This window comes from Nycticebus coucang, chromosome 8 (genome assembly GCF_027406575.1).
Source record: "Nycticebus coucang isolate mNycCou1 chromosome 8, mNycCou1.pri, whole genome shotgun sequence".
In the NCBI taxonomy this organism is placed as follows: domain Eukaryota; kingdom Metazoa; phylum Chordata; class Mammalia; order Primates; family Lorisidae; genus Nycticebus; species Nycticebus coucang.
Genome location: NC_069787.1, coordinates 75,902,115 through 75,923,264, shown reverse-complemented (window position 1 = coordinate 75,923,264; position 21,150 = coordinate 75,902,115). Strand labels below are relative to the sequence as shown.

Here is a 21,150-nt window from a genome sequence, read left to right as displayed (position 1 = left end):
CATTTCTTGAGTTCTTAATTCAGCTTCTTTTCTTTGTGTATTGTAAATGTTTTCGAGGAATTTTTCTTCTAAGAAGGTAGACCCTTTCTGCATCTCTGCCGTGCTGCTGAGGGCATGTAGTGCAGAGTCGGAGAGCGCGGGCTCTGGAGCTGGCTACCTGGGTCTTCATCTTGATTCTACCACCCTACTAGTTCTCTATGCCTCTGTTTCTTCATTTATCGAGTGGGAATGGTAGTAGTCCCGACCTCATGGGTCACCATTAGGATTAGGTGAATTATTATATTTACACGTGACATGCATGCGGTAGTTCCTGGCTCCTAGCAAGAGCTCAAAAAATATTGGCCATTTTTACCAGAGGAAAGACAATTTGGCCGGGGATAAACATTTATTCCCAGCTCCCCACTTCACTCCAACTATGTAGACTTTAAATTGCATTCTTCTCTTCGTCTATTCATCTTCTGGCATTTAGAGTTGTAGCAAAACTCAAGATTGATATTTTTTCCCTTTAAGGCAGGTCTCAGTTTTCTGCCTACATGATTGGAAAATTTTTCTCTTGATTTTTGCTATTCAAAACTGTTGGTAAACTTCATGAGCTAGGGGTTCATTATACTGTTCTGTCTGGTTTTATATGTGTTTGAAATTTCAGTAATAAAAAGCTTAGGAAAATATTGCCAAGCTGTGTCCAGATGTGAGTTTCTCCCTACTGAGGTTGCTGGAACATGGTGAATTTTTTCAGCAGCCCCGGCAGGTCTCTGTTCATTTCAGGATGTGTTTCTTTATAACATCGTTTATTGTTTCTGCTCTGTGGACCTGGTCCCTCTCTTCTGCATCATCTTTGTGGATTTTTTATCTCATGTTTGTCTTCTGTGTCCTTTGCGACTGCGTGTTGGTAGAACTTCCTTTTCTCAACACACTACTTATTTGACTTTCTACACTGTTGATTCTACTGTTTTCCTGTGTTCAGGGTGAATTCTAATTCTATTAAAGCTGATTTACTTTGTTCACGATAATCACATGTACCTGTACATTCAGCTCCCAGTTCACCTCAGCCTCTTTTCTTCTTCTGACTCTTTCTGTGTTTGCTTCATAAAGGCCGCTTTATCCTGTATTGCGCAGAGGATACACCTTTCCTGGTATTTTCTCTGACACTTTATATTAGCAATTTCAGAGATATATTCTTCCTCTAAGCCTTCTTGAGAACAATATTACTTTTCCCAAGCTCTATATAGTCCTTTTTATTCCTTCCATGTTAGAACTGTTTTTTCTTCTTCATCCCCAGTAAATGAAGCTGGTCTACCCAGACTCCTAAACCTATGATCATTTTTAGAGCAGCTGGACTAATCTGGGATGGGCTTCATGCTTTGAGTCCACAAAATGCACAGCAAGCTACATTTCCCAGCATGCATTGCCAACTTTACTCATCTTGTCCTGGGCCTCATCTATCCCATGATGCAATGCACAGTGGGGCCACACTCTACTTCCCTTCTCGTTGTGTCCTGGGTCACTATCTCTAGATGGCAATGGGCTGGACGGGAGACAGGGACAGAGGTGAGGTATGGGAGTTATAGAGGTAACATTGTCTTGATTGCCTGGGTAAGCAGGTCTCAATTTTTTCTCTAGTGTTTTTCTAAGACTTCCTAACTGCTTTAAAGGATGTTTACTACTTAACTAATAAAATTAAAATTTTTAAATTAATACCCTTGTATTTATGGGACAGCTGCCTAGTATTTAACAAATCCAATTTGGGGTCTCTGAGGTGGGATTCGGTCAGCACGATGGGCAAGAAGTAAGTATCTACCCACCTCTATTATTGCAGATTCTGGTGTCTTGAATCCTGAGTTGGTTTTCTTAGTCCAGCTCTATCTGTCTGATATGCTTATGGATACTTCTCTGAAGTTCTTGTGTTAGCTCACCTTTTAGCTTTTGGGTTTAGTGTTGTGAGTGCTCCCCTTTTTTAAAATGACATCAGGGCTACTCTATGGATGCCTTTTTGCTATTATTAAAAAATTGTGATCAAATACACATAACATAAAATTTTCCATCTTAACCAATTTTACATGTCCCTCTCAGTAGTGTTTAGTATATCACATTGTTGTGCAACTAAAACTCTTTTTGTCTCAGAAAGCTGAAGCACTGTACCTGTTAAATAATAACTCCCCATTCCCTCCCAGCCACTCCCCAGCCCTGGTAACCACCATTCTCTTTTCTGTCTTTCTTTTGGCCATTTGTATCAATTTTTAGGAGGACATGCAGCTCACTCTTCTTCAAATTTTCTATCTCTGATTTATTTTAATAGTCATTCACTCATTCAGCACATTGATACTGATCACACACTCTTTGCTAGAAAGTGTTCTAGAGTGGGGGACACTGCTGTAAGCAAAGGCGATCTGGTCCCTGTCCTCAAGGAACTGACATTCCTGGGAGGAGAGAAAGACGATTGACAAGTAATGAGGGAACTGAGATCTGTGAAGACAGGGAGAGCCTCTGGGGGTGCTACTTTGGTCAAAGGGGGCAGGAGTCCCAGAAGGCCTTTCTAAGTAAGTGATGTTTAGCTGCCCATGGACTTGCATAAGGGACCTCCTCTCTCCCCATGTAGAAGGTCAGGAGGAAGGAACAGCACACAGAAAGACTTTTAAGACTGTAGCAAGCTTGGCTTGTTTAAGGAATGGAAAAAAAATGCCAGCATGAATTGAGCCCTGTGAGCACTGGGGAGAGGGAATAAAATGAGGCTGGGCAGGCTCTTGTAGAGCCAGGCAGTTTAGATTTGATTCCAATTGCGATGAGAAGCCACTTGAAGCTTTTAAGTAGCAGAATTCTGTGATCTAACACTTGACATTAAAAAAGAAAACCATTTTTGCAGAAAAATATACTTGGTTTAGAGAGTATTGCACCCAACAACACACATATAAGCACATATACAGCTTTTTCCTGTTCTTGTTCTTTTGCTTCCCTCAACCAGATGCCCCTGGGAATACCTCAGGAAAATTTGGGATACTTAGAGATTTTTCTTTAAGTAACTCTGGTGAAGAGGATGACAGATAGGATTGCTTTATGAAACATCTGAGACTCTGAAAAGTTACGTATTAATTCACGAGTCAGTTTCCATTTCTGCCTAACTTTTCTTTCTCATTTATCTTTACTCGTCGACTGAGAATAGAATCTCCAGAGTGTCAATCAGCTGAGTTTGAGACCAGTTTATGCTAATAATAGAATTGCTGTGGGGCAAAGAAGTCTGCCTCTGGTTATTCCTATACCCATGAGGGGGCATATAAAAATAATCTGCAATAACATATGACCCTTAAAAAAATGTTAGAGTAGAAAGTCTTTTTTTACGAAAATGTTTCTTGCTAGAATGGAATGAGTATGTCTTTCCTTCCTGGTGGGACTTCCTGCCATCTGCACACCCCATCACTTCTGGGGGTGCGGCCAGGCATCTTTTCTGAGCTGTGTTCATTGTGTTACCTGGCATTCACCACATTTTGAGCAGCCCTATTTGATAAAAATTGACTTTTGGTTTTTAATGTAAATATTAAAAAAAATATTTTTTAAAAGTTAAAAAGCAAGAAAAGCATCTTCATCTGTCTTTGGTAACTTGGGAATTATTTTTGTCTAGGGTTGGAGAGAGGAATAGCCTGTGATGATTCTAATCCTGAATATACAGAAACTAGTTCATCAATAGACAGAATCTACACTTGGTGCTTTATTCAAAACAAGCCACCCTGTTTTACATTGGGCCCATTTTAAGTCTCCTTGTATTGTGAGGTACGGCTATTTCATGAGCTATAAATGTTTAATTTGGAAAATACTTGGCATCATTCTAGGTCTTTATTTCAGAAAACATCCTGGGATGGCACGGGCCCAAGTCACATTCCACAGAGCAGATGAAAAATGGGACACTTGGCTCTTTGCCATCAGCTAGTGCCAACATAACCTGGGCAATTTTACCAAACTCCGCAGAAGATGAACAAACTTTACAGCCAGAGCCAGAGGTAAGCAAGCAGTTCTCTCTTAGCACATTCACAGCTTGTATTATTGCTTGTTCATAAATATAGTAATTATATTTGTAACTTGCTCATCTCTTTGTTTTAAGAGGAGACAATTTATAAAATGGAAGAGTTGCCTGGGGAGACAAAACCAGCCGTCTGCATGTCTGGCACTTCTCTTGTTCTTGTGTCAGGCAGCTGCTGGGTGTGAATTGTGATCCTATGAATGAGAACGCTCCTGTTTCCATTGAAATGGGAGTCGTTTTAACTTCAAGTGAGAGAAATTCTAACAGGCCTATTAAAATGATGCCTATTGACGTGAAGGGAGCAGTTACAAGATATCATGTTGCTCCCCTCAGTAATGGCTCCTTCCTGTGGTTCCTGCTGATATAAGCTCCTGCCTCACGCGCTCCGCTCCCGCATGCCCCTGAACCAGGCCCGCACCCATGGGGCAGCGGCCCAGGCTCCTTGTAGGCCCTTGTGCTGCAGCCCAGGTCCTGGCTGCCTAGGCTACTGGTCTGCTTTGTCACAGAGAGCTGCCCTGGGGATCCTGATCACCAGCCAGTCTCCAACAGGCTTCATGGGCTCTGTCATCTGCCTCCAGCTTGGCTCTCCTAACTCTGTCTCTAAGTGGCAGCTGGAAGGGAGCCAAATACAGGGTTTCCTTGTGTCTGTTTTGCTTTGTGTCATGAGGGAATTTTTGTTGTTTTCTTTCCTTTCCTTCCCTCCGTCCCCCTTCCCTTCCTTCTTTTCCTCTCCCCCCCTTTCTTTCTTTCTTTTTGGATGCACATGTCTTCTTGCGATAATCTCTTAAACCAGGTTGAAACCTCCTTTAACCATGTGTTAGAGTTGTTCTTAATGTCAGTTGAAATCATTTTAGCCTGAAAATTGTGGAACACTCACAAAATCTGTTTTGTAATGTTGAAAGCCCCAAGGCAGCTTCTTTGATCAAATGGTCTTGGCTGCCAGTTTCTTCAAGCTTCTCTTTCTGTGACAGTGACTTAGCAGCATAGCTCTTAGAAAGGCAGATTAGTCTGCTTATGAATGTCTCATTAGTGTCTTTAAGGTGTACGGGTCTGAAGCAAATAGGGGCTGTGAATTTTTGAAAGGCATTTGGCCCATATTTACAAGGAGTTTCAGGCTGAAAAAAACAAAGCATGCAGCTGACGTGTAAGTGCATTGAAAGGTAAGTTGGCGACAGTGTAAATGGTAGAGAAGTAAGTCATTAGATGTTTAGTAATCATTTCCAGCAGCATTTTCAGGCAAACCCTCCAGGAGCTAGAAGCTAGTAAACTTCCTTCTGAGGACTGGTGATATTCCTTACTCTGTGAATCCTTCTTGGTGTTCCTTCTGCTTTTCTCTGATAGGGGCTTTCTTTGCTGTTGAAGTTTGGAGGCTAAGTCTGTTGTTTTTACATAAAATTGTTGCCTACTTTGCAACAGAGTCAGCGGCATTTGCGAAAGATAATATATAATTGTCCATAAGAAATAACTAGCTCCCATATTCAACACTTTTAAAAAAAACCCTAAAGGAGAAGAACAAACCGGAGCTGGTTTTGTTAAGTGAGGGATAATCGTTCATTTCTGGTTGTCATTTTTGCCCTTAATCCTTTTGTCAGAGCAATATAAGATGTTGTTTGATGATTCCTTATAGCGGTGAGAGATTATAGAGTGGGATGGTGTTTTGATGGTTTTTTGAGAAGGGAGCATTAGAGTCATTTTGCAAAGCCTCCCATCATTTTCCCAGTAACTACTCTGGTAGATGATTCTCAAAACCCAAACAGCTGGTGTTGGTTGGAAACTATTTTTCTTTTTAGGCCCATGTGCTTTGTCATAGTTTTTGTCTTAATAGTTGAAGAAGCTAGCAATATCCACCTAATAGTTTTTCTGTCAGAAAAAGGAAAAGTGTTTCCATGGCCTCCCTTCAATGCAATTTGGAGAAATAGCTACAACCAATGAAGTGAAATTCCTAGAGGCTAAAAATTCCTTAGAAGAAGGTTCCTTAACCCTTTGATATAGAGAATATAGTTACTTATTTGAGTGATCATTGGGGAACTAATTTTAAGTGAATTTGAATTGTAGTTATTCTGGTACTTTAGTTAAATAAACTGTTCCCTTCTGTTCATTATCTCAATCATGTTAGGTCTTTGTGGGGAAAAACTAGAATAGAATACAAAAGGTAAGCCAGAACCAACCTTCCCTCTGTTGGTTCTGGCTTGCCGTAAAATAACTTATATCTCTAAAAATAAGGCATTTTCAAGCTGAGTCTGATTCTCAGTGGAATAAAACTCAAAGAACAGTGTGTATTTAATACATGAGTTAAAAGAGAACTGTGGTTGGCTCTATTATTAAATGCAGTGATATTAAAATTTTATCCTGCTGGGGCTAGAACTAACTAAATATGAAAATGAAATATTCTTCCATAATGAAATGAGTTAGGATCTTGGTTTTACCCATTTGTGGAACAATTTTCAACTCTCAAATACCATTTGAAACCTAAGTGAAGACAGAGAAGGGCTTCTGTTGTGCTTCTGTGTCAAGTATGCCTTGTTTTAGGACGTGAAGGGTGGTCAGTGGGGTAGACGCTGTGGATTAGCGCCCTTGACCTTCTTTTGACTCTGTTGATGGGAGATATTGGAGACCTAACAGGAGTATGTCCCAGACTTTGTTATAGTCAAATGTCTAAGTGTGTGACAGGGCAGTGCATTTGTGTGAGTTTTGGAAGACCAAGTTCTGTCTGCTGGTGCTGCTGGCAGACAAGGTCATAGAGATCTGAGTGTTTAGAGGCTAGAGGTCATGCTCCTTGGTCTGGGGCCTCAGTCCTTCCTGCGTGGACGTGAGAAGCTGGTGTGGCAGCAGCAGCAGCTTCCCAACCTTAGACACAGCTGTCTCCAACGTGTGACTGTGAACTCAAAGGTCCAGTGGGCCCCTGACTTCTGTTCCTCCTGCCCTTTTAATGACTTCCTAATTTCCTTGTCAAGTCAACTCTGATTGAAATACCTGGAGTGGTTTCTGTTTCCTGTGCTACATGGTGACTGGGCTGTTGGCATAGGAGAGAACAGTGCAATAAGGGGACCTGTGCTGAATGATGGAGCTCACATGTGAGCACACGAACTCACCTTCCTGGAAGATACATCTGCAAGACAAAACTTCAACTATTTTTTAAAAGTCAGGTTTATGGAGGCATGATTCACAAACAATATTATTTCACCCATATAAAATTCAATTTAATCAATTTAAACAAATCAAAATGCAAGCTGATATCCCTAATCTAAAAGTCTGCAATCTAAAATGCTCCAAAATCTGAAACTTTTTGAGGGCTGACATAACACTCAAAGGAAATACTTAACAGAGTATTTTGGATTTTGGAGTTGTGGATTTGGGATGCTCAACTGTGTAATGCAAACATCCCAAAATCTAAAAAAAAAAATTCCAAATCTGAAACACTTCTGGTCCAAAGCATTTTGGATAAAGGATACTGTATTCATTCTGTATAGATCTCCCCTTCCCCGCACAGTTCCCCTGTGTCCTTAATAGTCAAATCTTCCTTCCAGCTTTGGCAGCCACTGATCTGTTTCCTATTCCTATAGTTTTGCCTTTTCTAGAATGGCATATAAATGAAGTCATAGAGTATGCAGGCTTCTGAGTTGGGCTTCTTATGTTTAGCATAGTGCCTTTGAGATCCATCCATGTTGTTTGAATCACAGTGGCTCATCCCTTTTGTGCTGGCTGGAACCCATTGGATCTATAGTTCATTTATCCATTCACTAGTTGAAGAACATTTGGATTTGAAATACTTCCTCAAATCCTCAATGGATAAGATGGGAAAAGAATGTTGAGTTAATTATTTGAGGCAATGTCTGGTGCACAGATGGCTACCCCGGCTTTAGGACAGTCAGTACTATGAGTCCCACTGCTGGAGACCCTAAGGAACAAGCTTTTAAGCCTGTGCCACAGAGCATGCCATCACCTCCTGTCAAACTCCGCTGGTTGTCCTAGTTAGAACTTGGCCTAGTTAATTGGATGGCAGTGGCAGCAGTACTGTCACGGGAGCACAGACCCCTCAAATCTGGCAGGTTAGGAAGACTTCTCATAATATTTGTATGCACTGAGCTCTAGATCAGCACGTAAGCAAGCCATGTGGACTTTGGTTGGAAATTTTTGTAAATGAACTTTTAAGTAAGCATGTCATAATGCCCCCTTCCCAAAGGAAGCAAAATTGTTTGAAAAATAAAGGAGGTAGACTGATTTAAAAGATTTAGCTGAGTTCTGCCTTAAGAATTTTCATGCTCTTGGTTGAATTATCATTTTAGCACTGAACTTTTGAACCACTTAACATATAAAGTTGTCAATTAGAATCCTCTGACATTCAAGTTGAAGCCTGGCCAATGTACTTCTCTTAACCCATTTTTATCATTGCTTTCTTCTTCATCTCCATGATATGTACATGTATAGGTAGATGTTGATGGAGGATGTATCAGGTATGGGATGGTAATAGATATGATTTGAAGATAAAGTAATATGTTGTTTTGATCCTTTAGATAATTCTTGTAACCAACTTTTCAATCATACAGCATTGTTCAGAATATTTGGCACATACTTGTTAACAGTTTGATCAAAGAGTGAGGCAGCTATCACTGACTTACAATGATTGAAAATCTTGTGATAACCTTCAACAGAGTTTTATTCCAAATGGTTGATCACATTTAAAATTTGTTATAAATAAGTTCATGAGTGACAAGATTAACCTCCCCCACCCCACTGCTCATTCCATCTTCAAATAGATTTCATTTCATTCCCAGCTTCTGTAGAACAGACTCTTTTTTTCTTTGAATCATGGCCAATGAATCACTAAATCTTAGAACAGTTTTTAGGAGTCAAATAGCGACTCCCAAACTGAAATGGTTGACTGATTTTACTAAGCATCACAAAACTGGTGGGTGGCAGAGACACAATTGATGTCTGGAGTTTCTTTTTCCCAAGCTAGAGCCTTTGCCTTTTTACCTGTGGTTCTCATCCCCTGGGCCTAGAGCAGTTCTGTCTGAGGCCTGTTAGGAGCCAGAACATAGAGCTCCGTTCCCTCCAACCCCCACTCTCTCCTCCATCCTCCCCCGCACTTCCCCACCATTCATGGAATAATTGTCTTCTGTGGAAGAATCACCTACCACGACACTTAGGGACTGGGCCACAGAACAGGAGATGAGCATTTGTACTTACAGCCACCAGCGACCCCCCATTGCTAGCATCACCGCCTGAGTTCTGCCTCCCTAACCTCCCATCCCCCTCCTCCATCCATGGAAAAATTGTCTTCTATGAAACTGGTCCCTGGTGCCAAAAAGCTTGGGGAACACTGCTTTATACCACACCATCTTCTGTATTGAGTGGGATTCTTTCAGGTGCAAATAATAGCTTAAACAATAATCTTAATTTTATCACAAAAGAGTTCCAGTAATAGGTGGTTGTGATTTGGTGTAGTAACTCACAGAGGCCTCAAAGATACAGATTTCTTCTGTTCCTCCTGCTGTTGGCTTTTTATCCTTATGCTTGTCACTTTGTGTTTACAGAATCATGGCTATTGTCCCAATCACTGCATCCTCACAACATAGCCTTTAGAACGTGGTTCTCAACCTGTGGGTCTTGACCCACAGGAACTGTATTAAAGGGCCACGGCATTGGGAAGGTTGAGAACCACTGCTTTAGAAGGGTGTAATGGGGGTTCTTCTTAAGACTTGTGTTTTTATGTGGGAAGGGAAGCTCCTTAGTACACTTCTCCTGTTCTCTCATACATAGTCAGACCTGGATCACACACGTATCCCAGTGGGTCACTAGATTTTCATGAATCATCCTCTCTGGCTGTGGACTAGAGTGTGCCTTACTTAAAATCAAAGGATTCTTGGATCCCCAAGAGACCATAACTGGATCTTTGTTGGCAAGGAAGAAGAGGGTGGTGGCTTTCGGGTAGGAACAGGTCATGTCTTCTGTATCCGCTAATCTACCCTGAGCAGATTGTCTTCATGAAGTGGTTGTCTTCACTCCCCAAGACTTATCTAATCTGGCTGTTTCATCTCACAGAACAAATTTCTTGAGGACAGACAGTGTGTCTGATTCTTCTCTGGAGCGTGCAGAACATTTAGGGGACAGTATGATGCATGTAGTGGTGCTCTGTAAATATTGCAAGAAGGGATGTGAATGATGAGGTCCACTGGTAGAGTTCATGACTGAAGGGCATGCTTCTCCCTGCTCTCATTGCTATTTTGGCTCTTCCCTAAGGGTTCTGGTGGCCCCAGCAGAAAGTAGTTTTACCTTGTGAGTGGCACATAACTTATCTGTGCTACTATGATAAAAGATTCATTAATGATCAGTGTCCTGGAGCTTCCCAGACAGAGGACACTCCTATTAATTAGTACATTTGTAGCCATTACCTTGAACAGCTATCCAACTGGTTCTTAGATGGTTGTGGTTATATGTGGAATTCTTATTATAACTTTTTAGAATAGTCACTGGGAATAAAAATAGAAGAGCCACTGAAGACATAACATTTAGATCCTGACATTGTAGGAATGTAGGGTGATATGATCATCTGGATTTTTCTCACTTTCTTTTTGGCTGCTGATCTGGAGGGAAAGTAGTTCATCTTTCATGCAAATGTGGAAGTTGTGCCTCCTAGCTAGCAGCCCCTTAAGACCTAGTAAAAATCAGAAGGATCCAGATAGTTATTTATGCTTGAAAACACATGGCTCCCTCATGAGTTTGTTCTGTGTTCCAGTATGGTAAGACATTGTTATTCATCTGCACAACTATTTGTTTGTTCATTCAGCAAATACTTACCAAGCTTCTACTATGTCCTGGGCATCGAATGGAGCCCCTTTTTGATTTAGCAGATTTTCATAACTCAGTTTATTAGCTCCAGGCATATTTCCTATTAGTTATAATTATTCTTTATATCTTGAGATTAGAAGCAGGAGCCAAGATCAGTACCCCAAGACTGTGTAGGTCCTGGTGGCATATGTCTGTGGGTCTTCCTCTGGCCAGTAGCGATTGGGAGGACATAGAGTTAGAAGTTGTGCATCCATGCTACTCTAGTGGGCTGTAACTGTTGTGTCTTTCATAGTTAAGAGCTCCTTTCTGTCTTGCAAAATAGCACTTTCCTCCCCTCTTCCCTTTCCTTCTTAACAACAAAATAACCATCATGCACAAACCAAAGAACTTCTTGTACTTGGTCTCTGGCACCTTTCCCGAGTATATTCTGACTCTAAGGCATCATAGTATATTTTCCTATGTAACTTAGGGAATTAATTTCAGTTTAGGCTCCTTTTTCAAGGACTTTTCTTCTCGCCATCCCTTTCCCCTTCCTTTTCCTTTTCATGGATAATAACAGGGTTTTGTCTTCTTGGCTAGTATGGGCTCTATAAGTGAGAAGTGGAATGTAGTGAAGAGTCCCAGATTATGTCTTTGCTGGGCCCCGTAGGATGTGTTTTGGTGCCTTTTTTAAAAAATAGAGATGGGATCAATCTGTCACCCAGCCTGGAGTGCAGTGGTATATCATTATAGGTCACTGGAACCTCAAACTCCTAGGCTCAAGTAATCTTCCTGCCTCAACCTCCAAAGTAGCTAGGACTACAGGCACACACTGCCATTTCGAGCTAACGTTTAAAATTTTTGTGGAGATGGGTTCTTACTATGTTGCCCAGACTACTCTTGAACTCCTGGCCTCAAGTGATCCTCCCACCCTGGCTTCCCTCAGCAGTGGGATTGGAGGCGTAAACCACCCTACCTGGCCTGTTCTGGGGCTTTTAACTTATTCCAGGTTTGGGCACTGGAATAAGTGACTCTTTAAGGGTAGCCTTGGGCATGTTCACCATGTTCCCTCCATTCTCTCCCCTCCCCCAGGCCATTGGGGGAGTGGCTTTGTGACATAAACACCCAGAGTGTTGGGGAGTAGCCACCTTGGATTTGCCAATTGTGAGCTGGAGCCATATGAAAAAAATCGCCAAGTGGTATAATCTCTCCTATCCTGTAGCAGTACTCAGAGAATTAAGAGCTTTGAAACTGGTGAATGAAAAGGGCTTATAGCACTGCCATGTTTAGTATGGGTTTTCTCTCTTCCTTCTCCTTTTCTCTTTTCCTTCCTGTCCTTCCTGTTGCCACAAAGGAAGAAAGATCTGAACCAGAGTTGAAGAGTTGAAGAGATTATAGTGATGTGGTATGAAAATTTTTATTGTATTCTGTTGTTTTGGTATTTATTCTTACCCTATAAAAGTGGCCCCCAATTTCACAATTCTCTCCCCTTCCTTCTCACTTGTCTACTCTTGTGAAATTATACCAATAGAAATGAGCTTCTCACCCTCTGCCTGGCTTACATTTTTATTTGCACACAATGAATGACTGTTCTCAAGGTGATTTATTTGCTGGCTCTGATGACGTTCTCTCCCTGAAGATGGAAAGTCGGTGCTCAGAGATTTATGATCTTGGGAAAGACTGTTATGGAAGAAAAGAGTAAAATATTTCTCACACATAGTTTGAGTTTCGCCTCAATTAATCGATAAGTTCTTGTATCCCTTCTGCAATTTGAACTGAGATTTGGAGCCAGCTTAATGGCACGGGGCATTGCAGTAAGCCCCTGAACGCTAAATCATAATCGCAAATTTTTAATTTGGGGGTAATGATAGGTATAAGCACCTAGGCAGAAAGTAGATTGTGTATGTAAGTGAAATAGAGCGAAAGAGTGAGCTGTAGAATTGTCTGGAAGTTCTGCATCTGTTTTTCAGATGCTATTAATATAGGACTCAAAGAGCCACTTCTCTTAAAGCATACTCAACAAGCAGCTGTTTAGCTGTTCATCCTGTTCCCAGGCATTTCGGGACCAGAGCCCTCCCTGCCCCTGCAGATTTTAGCACAGCCAGGCCCAACGGGCTAGGCTGTGTGCAGCGATGAGCACACAGTTGGTGTTATATGATGCTCTGTCACCACTGTCTTTTTTCTACCTCTGATGATAGTGCCTCTTGTCCCCACAAGCCATACCCTTTTCTCTGTCTCTCACTGTCCACAGCCACCTCAGCCTGTGCTGAACTATCTTCATGTCATGTAACATTCCCTTTATAATCATGTAATTATTCTGTTTGATAATCAGAGCAAATGACCTTATCACTAATAAGTCTATGAAGAGTGGTGGAAATACAGCCATGTGAAAGAAAGGAAACCGTATCTATTTGGGAAACGAAATTGAACATAACTGGTTAACAGTGGATAAATCCTTATAACCACAGAGGTCCTCTTCCAGTTGCCACAGATCTCCATTCAGTTTTCTTGATCATCTTATTAGAATTGCTTTCTTTAAAGAAAAAAAAAAAGGAATGTATACAAGTTTGGGTTTTCATAGGTATTTTAAAATGAATATTTTAAGAGTATCAAATATCAACGTGTTACAGAAAATGTGTAGGATTTAACCTATGAGTTTAAAATAGCTTTGTAAGTTACTCTGAAAGTGGACCCCCTGTATTGACACTATTTTTTGGAAAAGTGTTAAGTTACGTACTAAAGTGCAGAGACAGTTTGTAGTTTTGCCTTAAAATATGTATTTATTATGTAAGTCAGGGAGAAAATGACTCCTTTGGGGGATGTGAACTTTTCTCATAGTAGATTGATGCCAGTTTCGCATACTGAATTAAAACAGGAAAATGGAAGCAAGAGAAAGGGACTTACTTTTATGTTGACTTACCTTTAAAATAATTCCATTTTGGTGAATTTTTAGTGCTAAAAAACTTTTAGAGTGGGATCTTATATAGAAACCCCCAATAATGGGGAAATGCTTGCCCATTTTAGATATTGCTCTGTTAGATCAGTGGTTCTCAGCCAGGCGAGGGGAGACTCCTCGTGCTATGTAGACGTGAGGGACAGATGTTCATGACAGTTACTCACTGAGCCTTGACTGTAACTGGAGTCCCCACCTCACAAAAGCAAGCCTTTGGTTTATATCCTTTGAGAACACAGGTTTTTTTTTTTATTAGTATTAGATCATAGCTGTGTACATGAATGCGATCATGGGGCACCATGCACTGGTTTTATAAACAGTTTGACACATTTTCATCACACTGGTTAACATAGCATTCCTGGCATTTTCTTAGTTACTGTGTTAAGGCAATCATATTCTGCATTCACTAAGTTTCACATGTACTCTTGTAAGATGCACCGCAGGTGTAATCCCACCAATCACCCTCCCTTTGCCCATCCTCCCTCCTCCCTCCCCTCCCTCTCTCCCTTCCCCCTATTCTTAGGTTATAACTGGGTTATAGCTTTCATGTGAAAGCCATAAATTAGTTTCATAGTAGGGCTGTGTACATTGGATACTTTTTCTTCTATTCTTGAGATACTTTACTAAGAAGAATATGTTCCAGCCCCATCCATGTATAAACATGAAAGAGGCAAAAGAAGCAGTTAATGGTAGCGCCTAAGATACAAATAGCAGTACCAATGAGAGATCTTGGTTTTGGTAATTTAGCTGGTGAGCGGAGTTAAAAAGTTATTCCAAGTCTCAAAAGCATTTGAGGGAGGTGTGTTTAACTGATCATATTTCTAGGCTCATAGGAATGAAGCTACTATTCTCTTTCTTCTCTTCAGCATTTTGACATAAAGGAAAGTCACTTTGAACTGTTCCTTGATTGGGGGGATTAGCGTGCTGTCTGTCTGGAGTTCCAGCTGTGCTGTCTGATAGAGCACTTTGAACCTAAGATCTTTCAGTGATTGCCTGTAAGAACATGAGCATGTGAATTATTAATGGTTGTAGTAATAGTAATTTCCTGATGGAAATATTGTGATAATTATGTTAGATCATATATTTACAGTGTTTTTCTCAATGTCTGGCACTCAATAGTAAGTCAGTCCTTACTAACATTATTCTTTGGTAGACCTAGCTTACCTTTATTTGTAGATAAGAAGTAGGTTGGGAAACCCTTAAGAATATTTGTTATGATGCTATTCTGGGCTTCTTAAATGAGATTCATTTTTCTTTGTTAATCTTTCTTTTTTTTTTTTAGAGACAGAATCTCACTTTATTGCCCTACGTAGGGTGCTGTGGTGTCACAGCTCACAGCAACCTCCAATTCCTGGGCTTAGGCGATTCTCTTGCCTCAGCCTCCTGAGTAACTGGGACTATAGGCACCTGCCACAATGCCCAGCTATTTTTTGTTGCAGTTTGGCTGGGGCTGGGTTCAAACATGCCACCCTTGGTATATGGGGCCTGTGCCCTACTCGTTGAGCCACAGGTGCTGCCCTCTTTGGTTAGTCTTTCAAAGGAGTACTCTGGGTGTAAATAAGAACATCTCTCATTTGTATGTGAGACATGATTTACAAATAGCTTTCATTAATAATTTATTTAAATATGGCTTCTCCAGACATATCTAATTTAATAATTACCAAGGTAGTTTTGCTGCTGGTGTCTTGCATGGGTTTTCTCTGAAAAAGTCCTAAAGTCCTCTGGCCAGTTGTCCGTATGGGTGCAGGTCAGTGAGCATCCAGAGGTGAGAAGCCCAGATAAGCTGATTTTCAGAGCATATCTCAGATTCGTGCACCAGAGGAAGTCTGGGTATAGAGAAACAAAGAAAATAGAAGTAGGTTGTATTCGTTTCCCATTGCTTTCATATCACATTTCTACAAATTTATAATCTTACGGTTCTGTAGGTTAGATAGAAGTCTGACATAGGTGTGTTAGTAGGCTAAAATCAAGGTGTTGGTAGGGTTGCCTTCCTTTTCAGAGGCTCTAGAGGAGAATCTCTTTCCTTGGCTTTTCCAGCTTCTAGAGGCTACCTGCTTCCCTTGGCTTGTGGCTCCTCCTCCTCCTTCAGAGCCAGCAGCATTGCATGTCACTGGCTGTGCCTCCACAGTCACATCTCCCTCTGACTTCCCATTGCTCCCTCCCTCTTCCACCTTTAAGGTTCCTTGGGAGTATGTTGAGCCCAGCCAGTTAGTCTAGGATAATCTCTATATTTTAAAATCAGCTGGTTAGCAACTTTAATTCCTTATGCAACTTTTAATTCCCTATTTCCATGCAATCCAGCATATTCACAGTCCTGGGGAATGGAATTTGTCCAACTTTTGCCCATTATTCTGTCTATGACAGCAGGTGAATTGGCTGGCATTCACCAAATACATTAGATGTACCATAGAAATAAAACTGGACTTCACCTTGGACTTGAAGTCAAGCACATTCTTACTTGAGGAAAGCAAGTCAGCTTAACTGGATTCATTACTGGAAGAGAAGCAGCAGACTTTGCTTTCTGCACACAGTGAAACCTTTGCAAACTCACTTTCCCAGTCTGCCATGGCACATCACTCCTCGTCTCCTCCTTCTGCCCCCAAAAGCCTCAGAATTAGGCCACATATGAACCATAATTTCTCATCTTTGACAGTTCTCACAATGTGTAGCTTGGCAGTAGGAGGAGAGAGATTGAAAAAATTATTATAGACATGATTGCAAGAGGGACTTTACCTAACAATTGCAATCAGTATAACTGGCTTATTGTACCCTCAATGAATCCCCAACAAAAAAAAAAAAAAGAAAAAATTATTATAAAATAGCATAAATATTGCATAAAAATATAGTATGGAATTTATAGAAAGTCAGAAGCAAAAACCCCATTATTTTGACTCTTCCTTTTGATGACCCTCCTGGAAGGGGTTACTGTGAATCTCTTCTGCAGAATTTGCACAGAAAACATATATATTTCTGCTGAAAAAATATGTTTACACCCATGGAATCACATTATGGATATAATATTTTGTGAGTTTTTAATTTTTAATTTAACAATGTATCTTAGGTATCTTCCTGTGTCAGTATACAGAGATTGTTTACATTCTTTTGAATAGCTGCAAAACCATTCCATTCTATGAATGGATCATAATTCATAGAGTTATATAGCATGCTGCATTTTACCAGTAATTTATCTAACCGGACCTTAGGAGAGATGTGGGTTGTACAGTTTCTCACCACTACAAATTGTGCCCTACATATACTTCTGTACACTTGTGCAAATATCTTACACAGGGAAACTTTCTAGCAGCGGAATTTAAGTGAATTTAAATTTAGTCAACAACTGTAAGAATTTAAAATTTTAATATGTTCTTACCGAATTGCTCTCCAAGATTAAGGTAAATTTGTCCTCCCATGGCAGTTGTGTAAGGGCTGCTGTTATCCTGAACATCACCATTAAGGAATGAATGTCAAACTCTTCTTTCGTTGTCATTTTTTTAGATGAGAAATGGCATCTTGTTTTTAAATTTCTATTTTTATAATTATCAGTGAAGTGAGGCATATTTTCACGTACTTATTAGCCATTCATATTTATTTGTCTTTACCATCTTGTTCAAAGCCTTTGTGCAGTTTTTAGTTGGGTTGTTGACTTTCTAATTAATGTTTTCTACGAATTTTTCTTATCTATCAAGCTGGTGAGTTCTTCATAATCTGGAGCAAGTATTTCTCCACTTTTGGGGAAGCAGTTTTGGGGGTAATGGCAGTGATCATGATTATAGTCACCAGCATATGATGTTTTCAAATGAAGATCCCTTAGCTTGAATCGTTTTTGAGAGTCACGTTCACCTTTAGTGCTAGTTTAGAATCTGGGCTGGGAATGTTGTGGAGTTGTCCAGAACACCCACTGGAATGAGCCACCAGGGGTTCTTGTGTTGGCTGTTTTGTAGGACAGTACAGCAGCTATAGGAATGTACACTGATAGATACATCACCTTGCAAGACTTGAGCAGTCTCCTCTTTAAGAGAATTGCTCCATTGAGAAGTTGTTATCCCACTCAAAGGCCAATGTCAAAATATGTGGAGATGCATTCCATAGAGGTTCTAGTTTGGACCTTCTGTCCCCATCCAGGGTCTTATGTTGCTGGCTTCTATGCAGGATACTTGTCAAGTTCAAAAACACAGTAGTTTTATTTCTTAAAAATGAGACACAAGTTAAAACTTTTTTTTTTATTTCAAAGACACTGAATTAAAGATGGCATGATAAAGTATACAGTTAAATATCAATTTTAAATAAAGTGTCATGTACTCCAGGCTATTTTGAAACTCACATGAAGGATGTGTTTCATGATCTTGTTTTATGAATCAGATGAAGATAGATGTGTTGTTCAGAAATGGAGAATTCTGTCAAAAATCTCTACCCAAATGCCAGAAAGCCTAGCTAGGAGAGTCATGATCAGTCTATTTTATATGGCAGAAATAGAAATTTTGCACATCAGCATGATGTAAGCAAATGTTAGAAGTTAGTATTTAGAGGTGTAGAGGACCTACCTGAGTATATTTGGGCTTTAACATTCAAGTTCTTTTTTTGAGCTAAATCTAGTAACTCCATGATTCTGATCATTAACAATGCTACCACATGCTGTTTGCATTACCCTAGGATGATTACAGCTATCTCACAAATGAAGTTTTCATTGAATGATGCATTTGAGGGCAGGGCAAAGTAGAGCATGATAACGTGATAGTTTTTAAAGCAGAGGACATAATGAGCCTCATTTGGATTTTATTGCAATGGAATAATATGAAAAAAATATGAATTGCTACAATTACCCTCTTAGGTCCTGGATATCATTTCACATTTGAGTAAAAGTACAAAGAGACTTCTTTTAATATCCTCTGTCACAGTGGCTAGAAAAATGGACACATATAATGCAAATTAAAAAGAAGAGAAAATGCCTCCTATTTGAGTCAAAAGATACTGGATGGAATTTAGAGATTGTAGCTTTAACGTAGCTTTGTGGGTGCTTCCTCACTGTGGAATTAAGACCTGTGGTTGTTTGGGTTTGTTTTTTTTTCCCTACAAAATGCTGGAGCCTATTTTCTCCAGGGTGCATCTGCCTTGGTTTGTTAATATTTACAGAAATCAGGACATAATGGGCATATACCAAAACTATTTTTAAGAAAAGTGAAAAGCCTAAAATTACCTGAGCTTTGGGTTGTTTCTAAAATTCTTAGCTCCCGATCTGCTTGTAGTACTAAATCTTTGAGTATTTTGAGAGTCTAGCGATAATGATCCAGAAACTCTACCTCTTGAAGTGAAATCAGGGAAGATTTGCTTGATTTGGGCCCTTGAAGGCTGGGATGCTACTGTCTATGTATTAATATGTGCCTGGCACATAGAAAGACCTCGGTGACTGTGCCTTCTGTGTGACCTGGAGAGAACATTACAACATAATCTGCAGAAGAGTTCTTAACGCACTTTGCTTTTTCCATTATTCATGATGCAATCCCTCTTGGCCTACAAAGAACAGTAAATGCCTCTTGCTTTTAATGACTTGTAAATCAAAACTGTTCTGTGGTTTGCAGCATCACTGGTTATTTCCTTCATGTTATTTTACCCTTCTGCAATTTCTACTGGAGAGAATTAGTTGGGAATTTCCAGGTGAGAAGCATAAGTGATTAAAATGGACAGATAAAATTCCAAGTCAGAATTGAATGACTGCCTGAATTGAATGGCCACTGACGAAAATAGAATCACTCTCATCCAATCCAACTTGATGGCTTTCTGAATCAGTTTTGGGGGTCATCAAATGAAATTTCTAGAACCTGGTGTATTAGGGAGAATACAGTTTCCTTCTTTGACTTGTGCCTACACAAGTTTATGAGCCATGTTGTCCATTTGTGTGTGTTTGGATCTCCTGTAGCATCTAGACAAGTTCACGGGATCAGAAGGGGGTGGTAGAACAACACCTATGAGCTCTTCCCTGGTGCCAAGCCTCTGCCACCCCTCTTTGCTTTTCTCTGCTTTTCCTGACAGCCCCGTGGCCTGGGATCATTAGAGCAGTGCTTCCCAAATGCTAGTGTACGTCAAAACCACCTGGAGAGCTTGGTCAACCACAGGCTCTCTAGAGCAGTGGTTCTCAACCTTCCTAATGCTGTGACCCTTTAATACAGTTCCTCATGTTGTGATGACCCCCAACCATAAAATTAGTTCCTCACCACAACATGAGGAACTGTATTAAAGGGTCGCGGCATTAGGAAGGTTGAGAACCACTGCTCTAGAGGCTATGGGAGGGGAGAACGGGAGATGCTATTCTTTGGATACAGAGTTTTAGTTTTGTACGATGAAAAAGTTCTAGAGATCTGTTGGCCAACAATGTCACTATAGCTAATACTGCTGAACTGTATGCTTACAAATGGTAAAAAAATATCAGCTGATGCGGTGGCTCACACTTGACATCTGGGAGGACAAGGTGGAAAGATGGCTTGAGCTTAGGAGGTTGAGACCAGCCTGAACAAAACTAGGATCTCATCTCTACAAAAAATAGAAAAGATTAGGCGGCACCTGTGGCTCAGTGAGTAGGGCGCCGGCCCCATATACCGAGGGTGGTGGGTTCGAACCCGACCCTGGCCAAACTGCAACAACAAGAATAGCCGGGCATTGTGGAAGATGCCTGTAGTCCCAGCTACTCGGGAGGCTGAGGCAAAAGAATTGGCTAAGCCCAAGAGCTGGAGGTTGCTGTGACCTGTGATGCCATGATACTCTACCGAAGGCAATAAAGTGAGACTCTGTCTCCAAAAAAAAAAAGAATAAAGAAAAATTAACCAGGTGTCATGGTGTGCACTTGTATTCTCAGCTACTTGGGAAGTTGAGCCAGGAGGATTGCTTGAGCCCAGGAGTTTGAGGTTGCTGTGAGCTATGATGATGACACTATACTCTAGATAGGGCAACAAAGTGAGATTTTACCTCAAAAAGAAAATCATTTGTAAGAGATTATTGAAAAAGTGACACAAAAAATTTTTTTTGAGACACAGACTGGCTTTGTCATCCTTGGTAGAGTGCCGTGGTGGTATAGGTCACAGCAAACTCTTGGACTCAAGTGAGGTCTTCTTCCCTTAGCCTCCTAAGTAGGTGCCACAATGCCTGGCTATTTTTATTTATTTATTTATTTATTTTTAATAGTAGTTTATTTACTTACTTATTTATTTATTTATTTATTGAGACAGAGTCTCAATTTGTCATGCTTGTTAGAGTGCCGTGGTGTCACAGTTCACAGCAACCTCAAACTCTTGGGTTCAAGCAATTCTCTTGCCTCAGCCTCCAAAGTAGCTAGGGATATAGGTGCCCGCCACAATGCCTGTCTGTTTTTAGAGATGAGGTCTCACTCTGGCTCAGGCTGGTCTCAAACTCGTGAGCTCAGGCAATC

The 21,150-nt window shown here is 40.5% G+C and overlaps 1 protein-coding gene across 3 annotated transcripts in view; it reads left to right on the top strand.

Moving 5' to 3' along the window:
• Positions 1–21,150, top strand: part of OSBPL10 (oxysterol binding protein like 10) — a 351,945-nt gene that overhangs the window by 275,634 nt on the left and 55,161 nt on the right. For all 3 annotated transcript variants that reach the window (XM_053600064.1, XM_053600063.1, XM_053600065.1), the window contains one exon: positions 3,835–3,989. In XM_053600064.1, the coding sequence (XP_053456039.1) occupies positions 3,835–3,989 (155 nt within the window). The remainder of the gene's footprint in view (positions 1–3,834; positions 3,990–21,150) is intronic.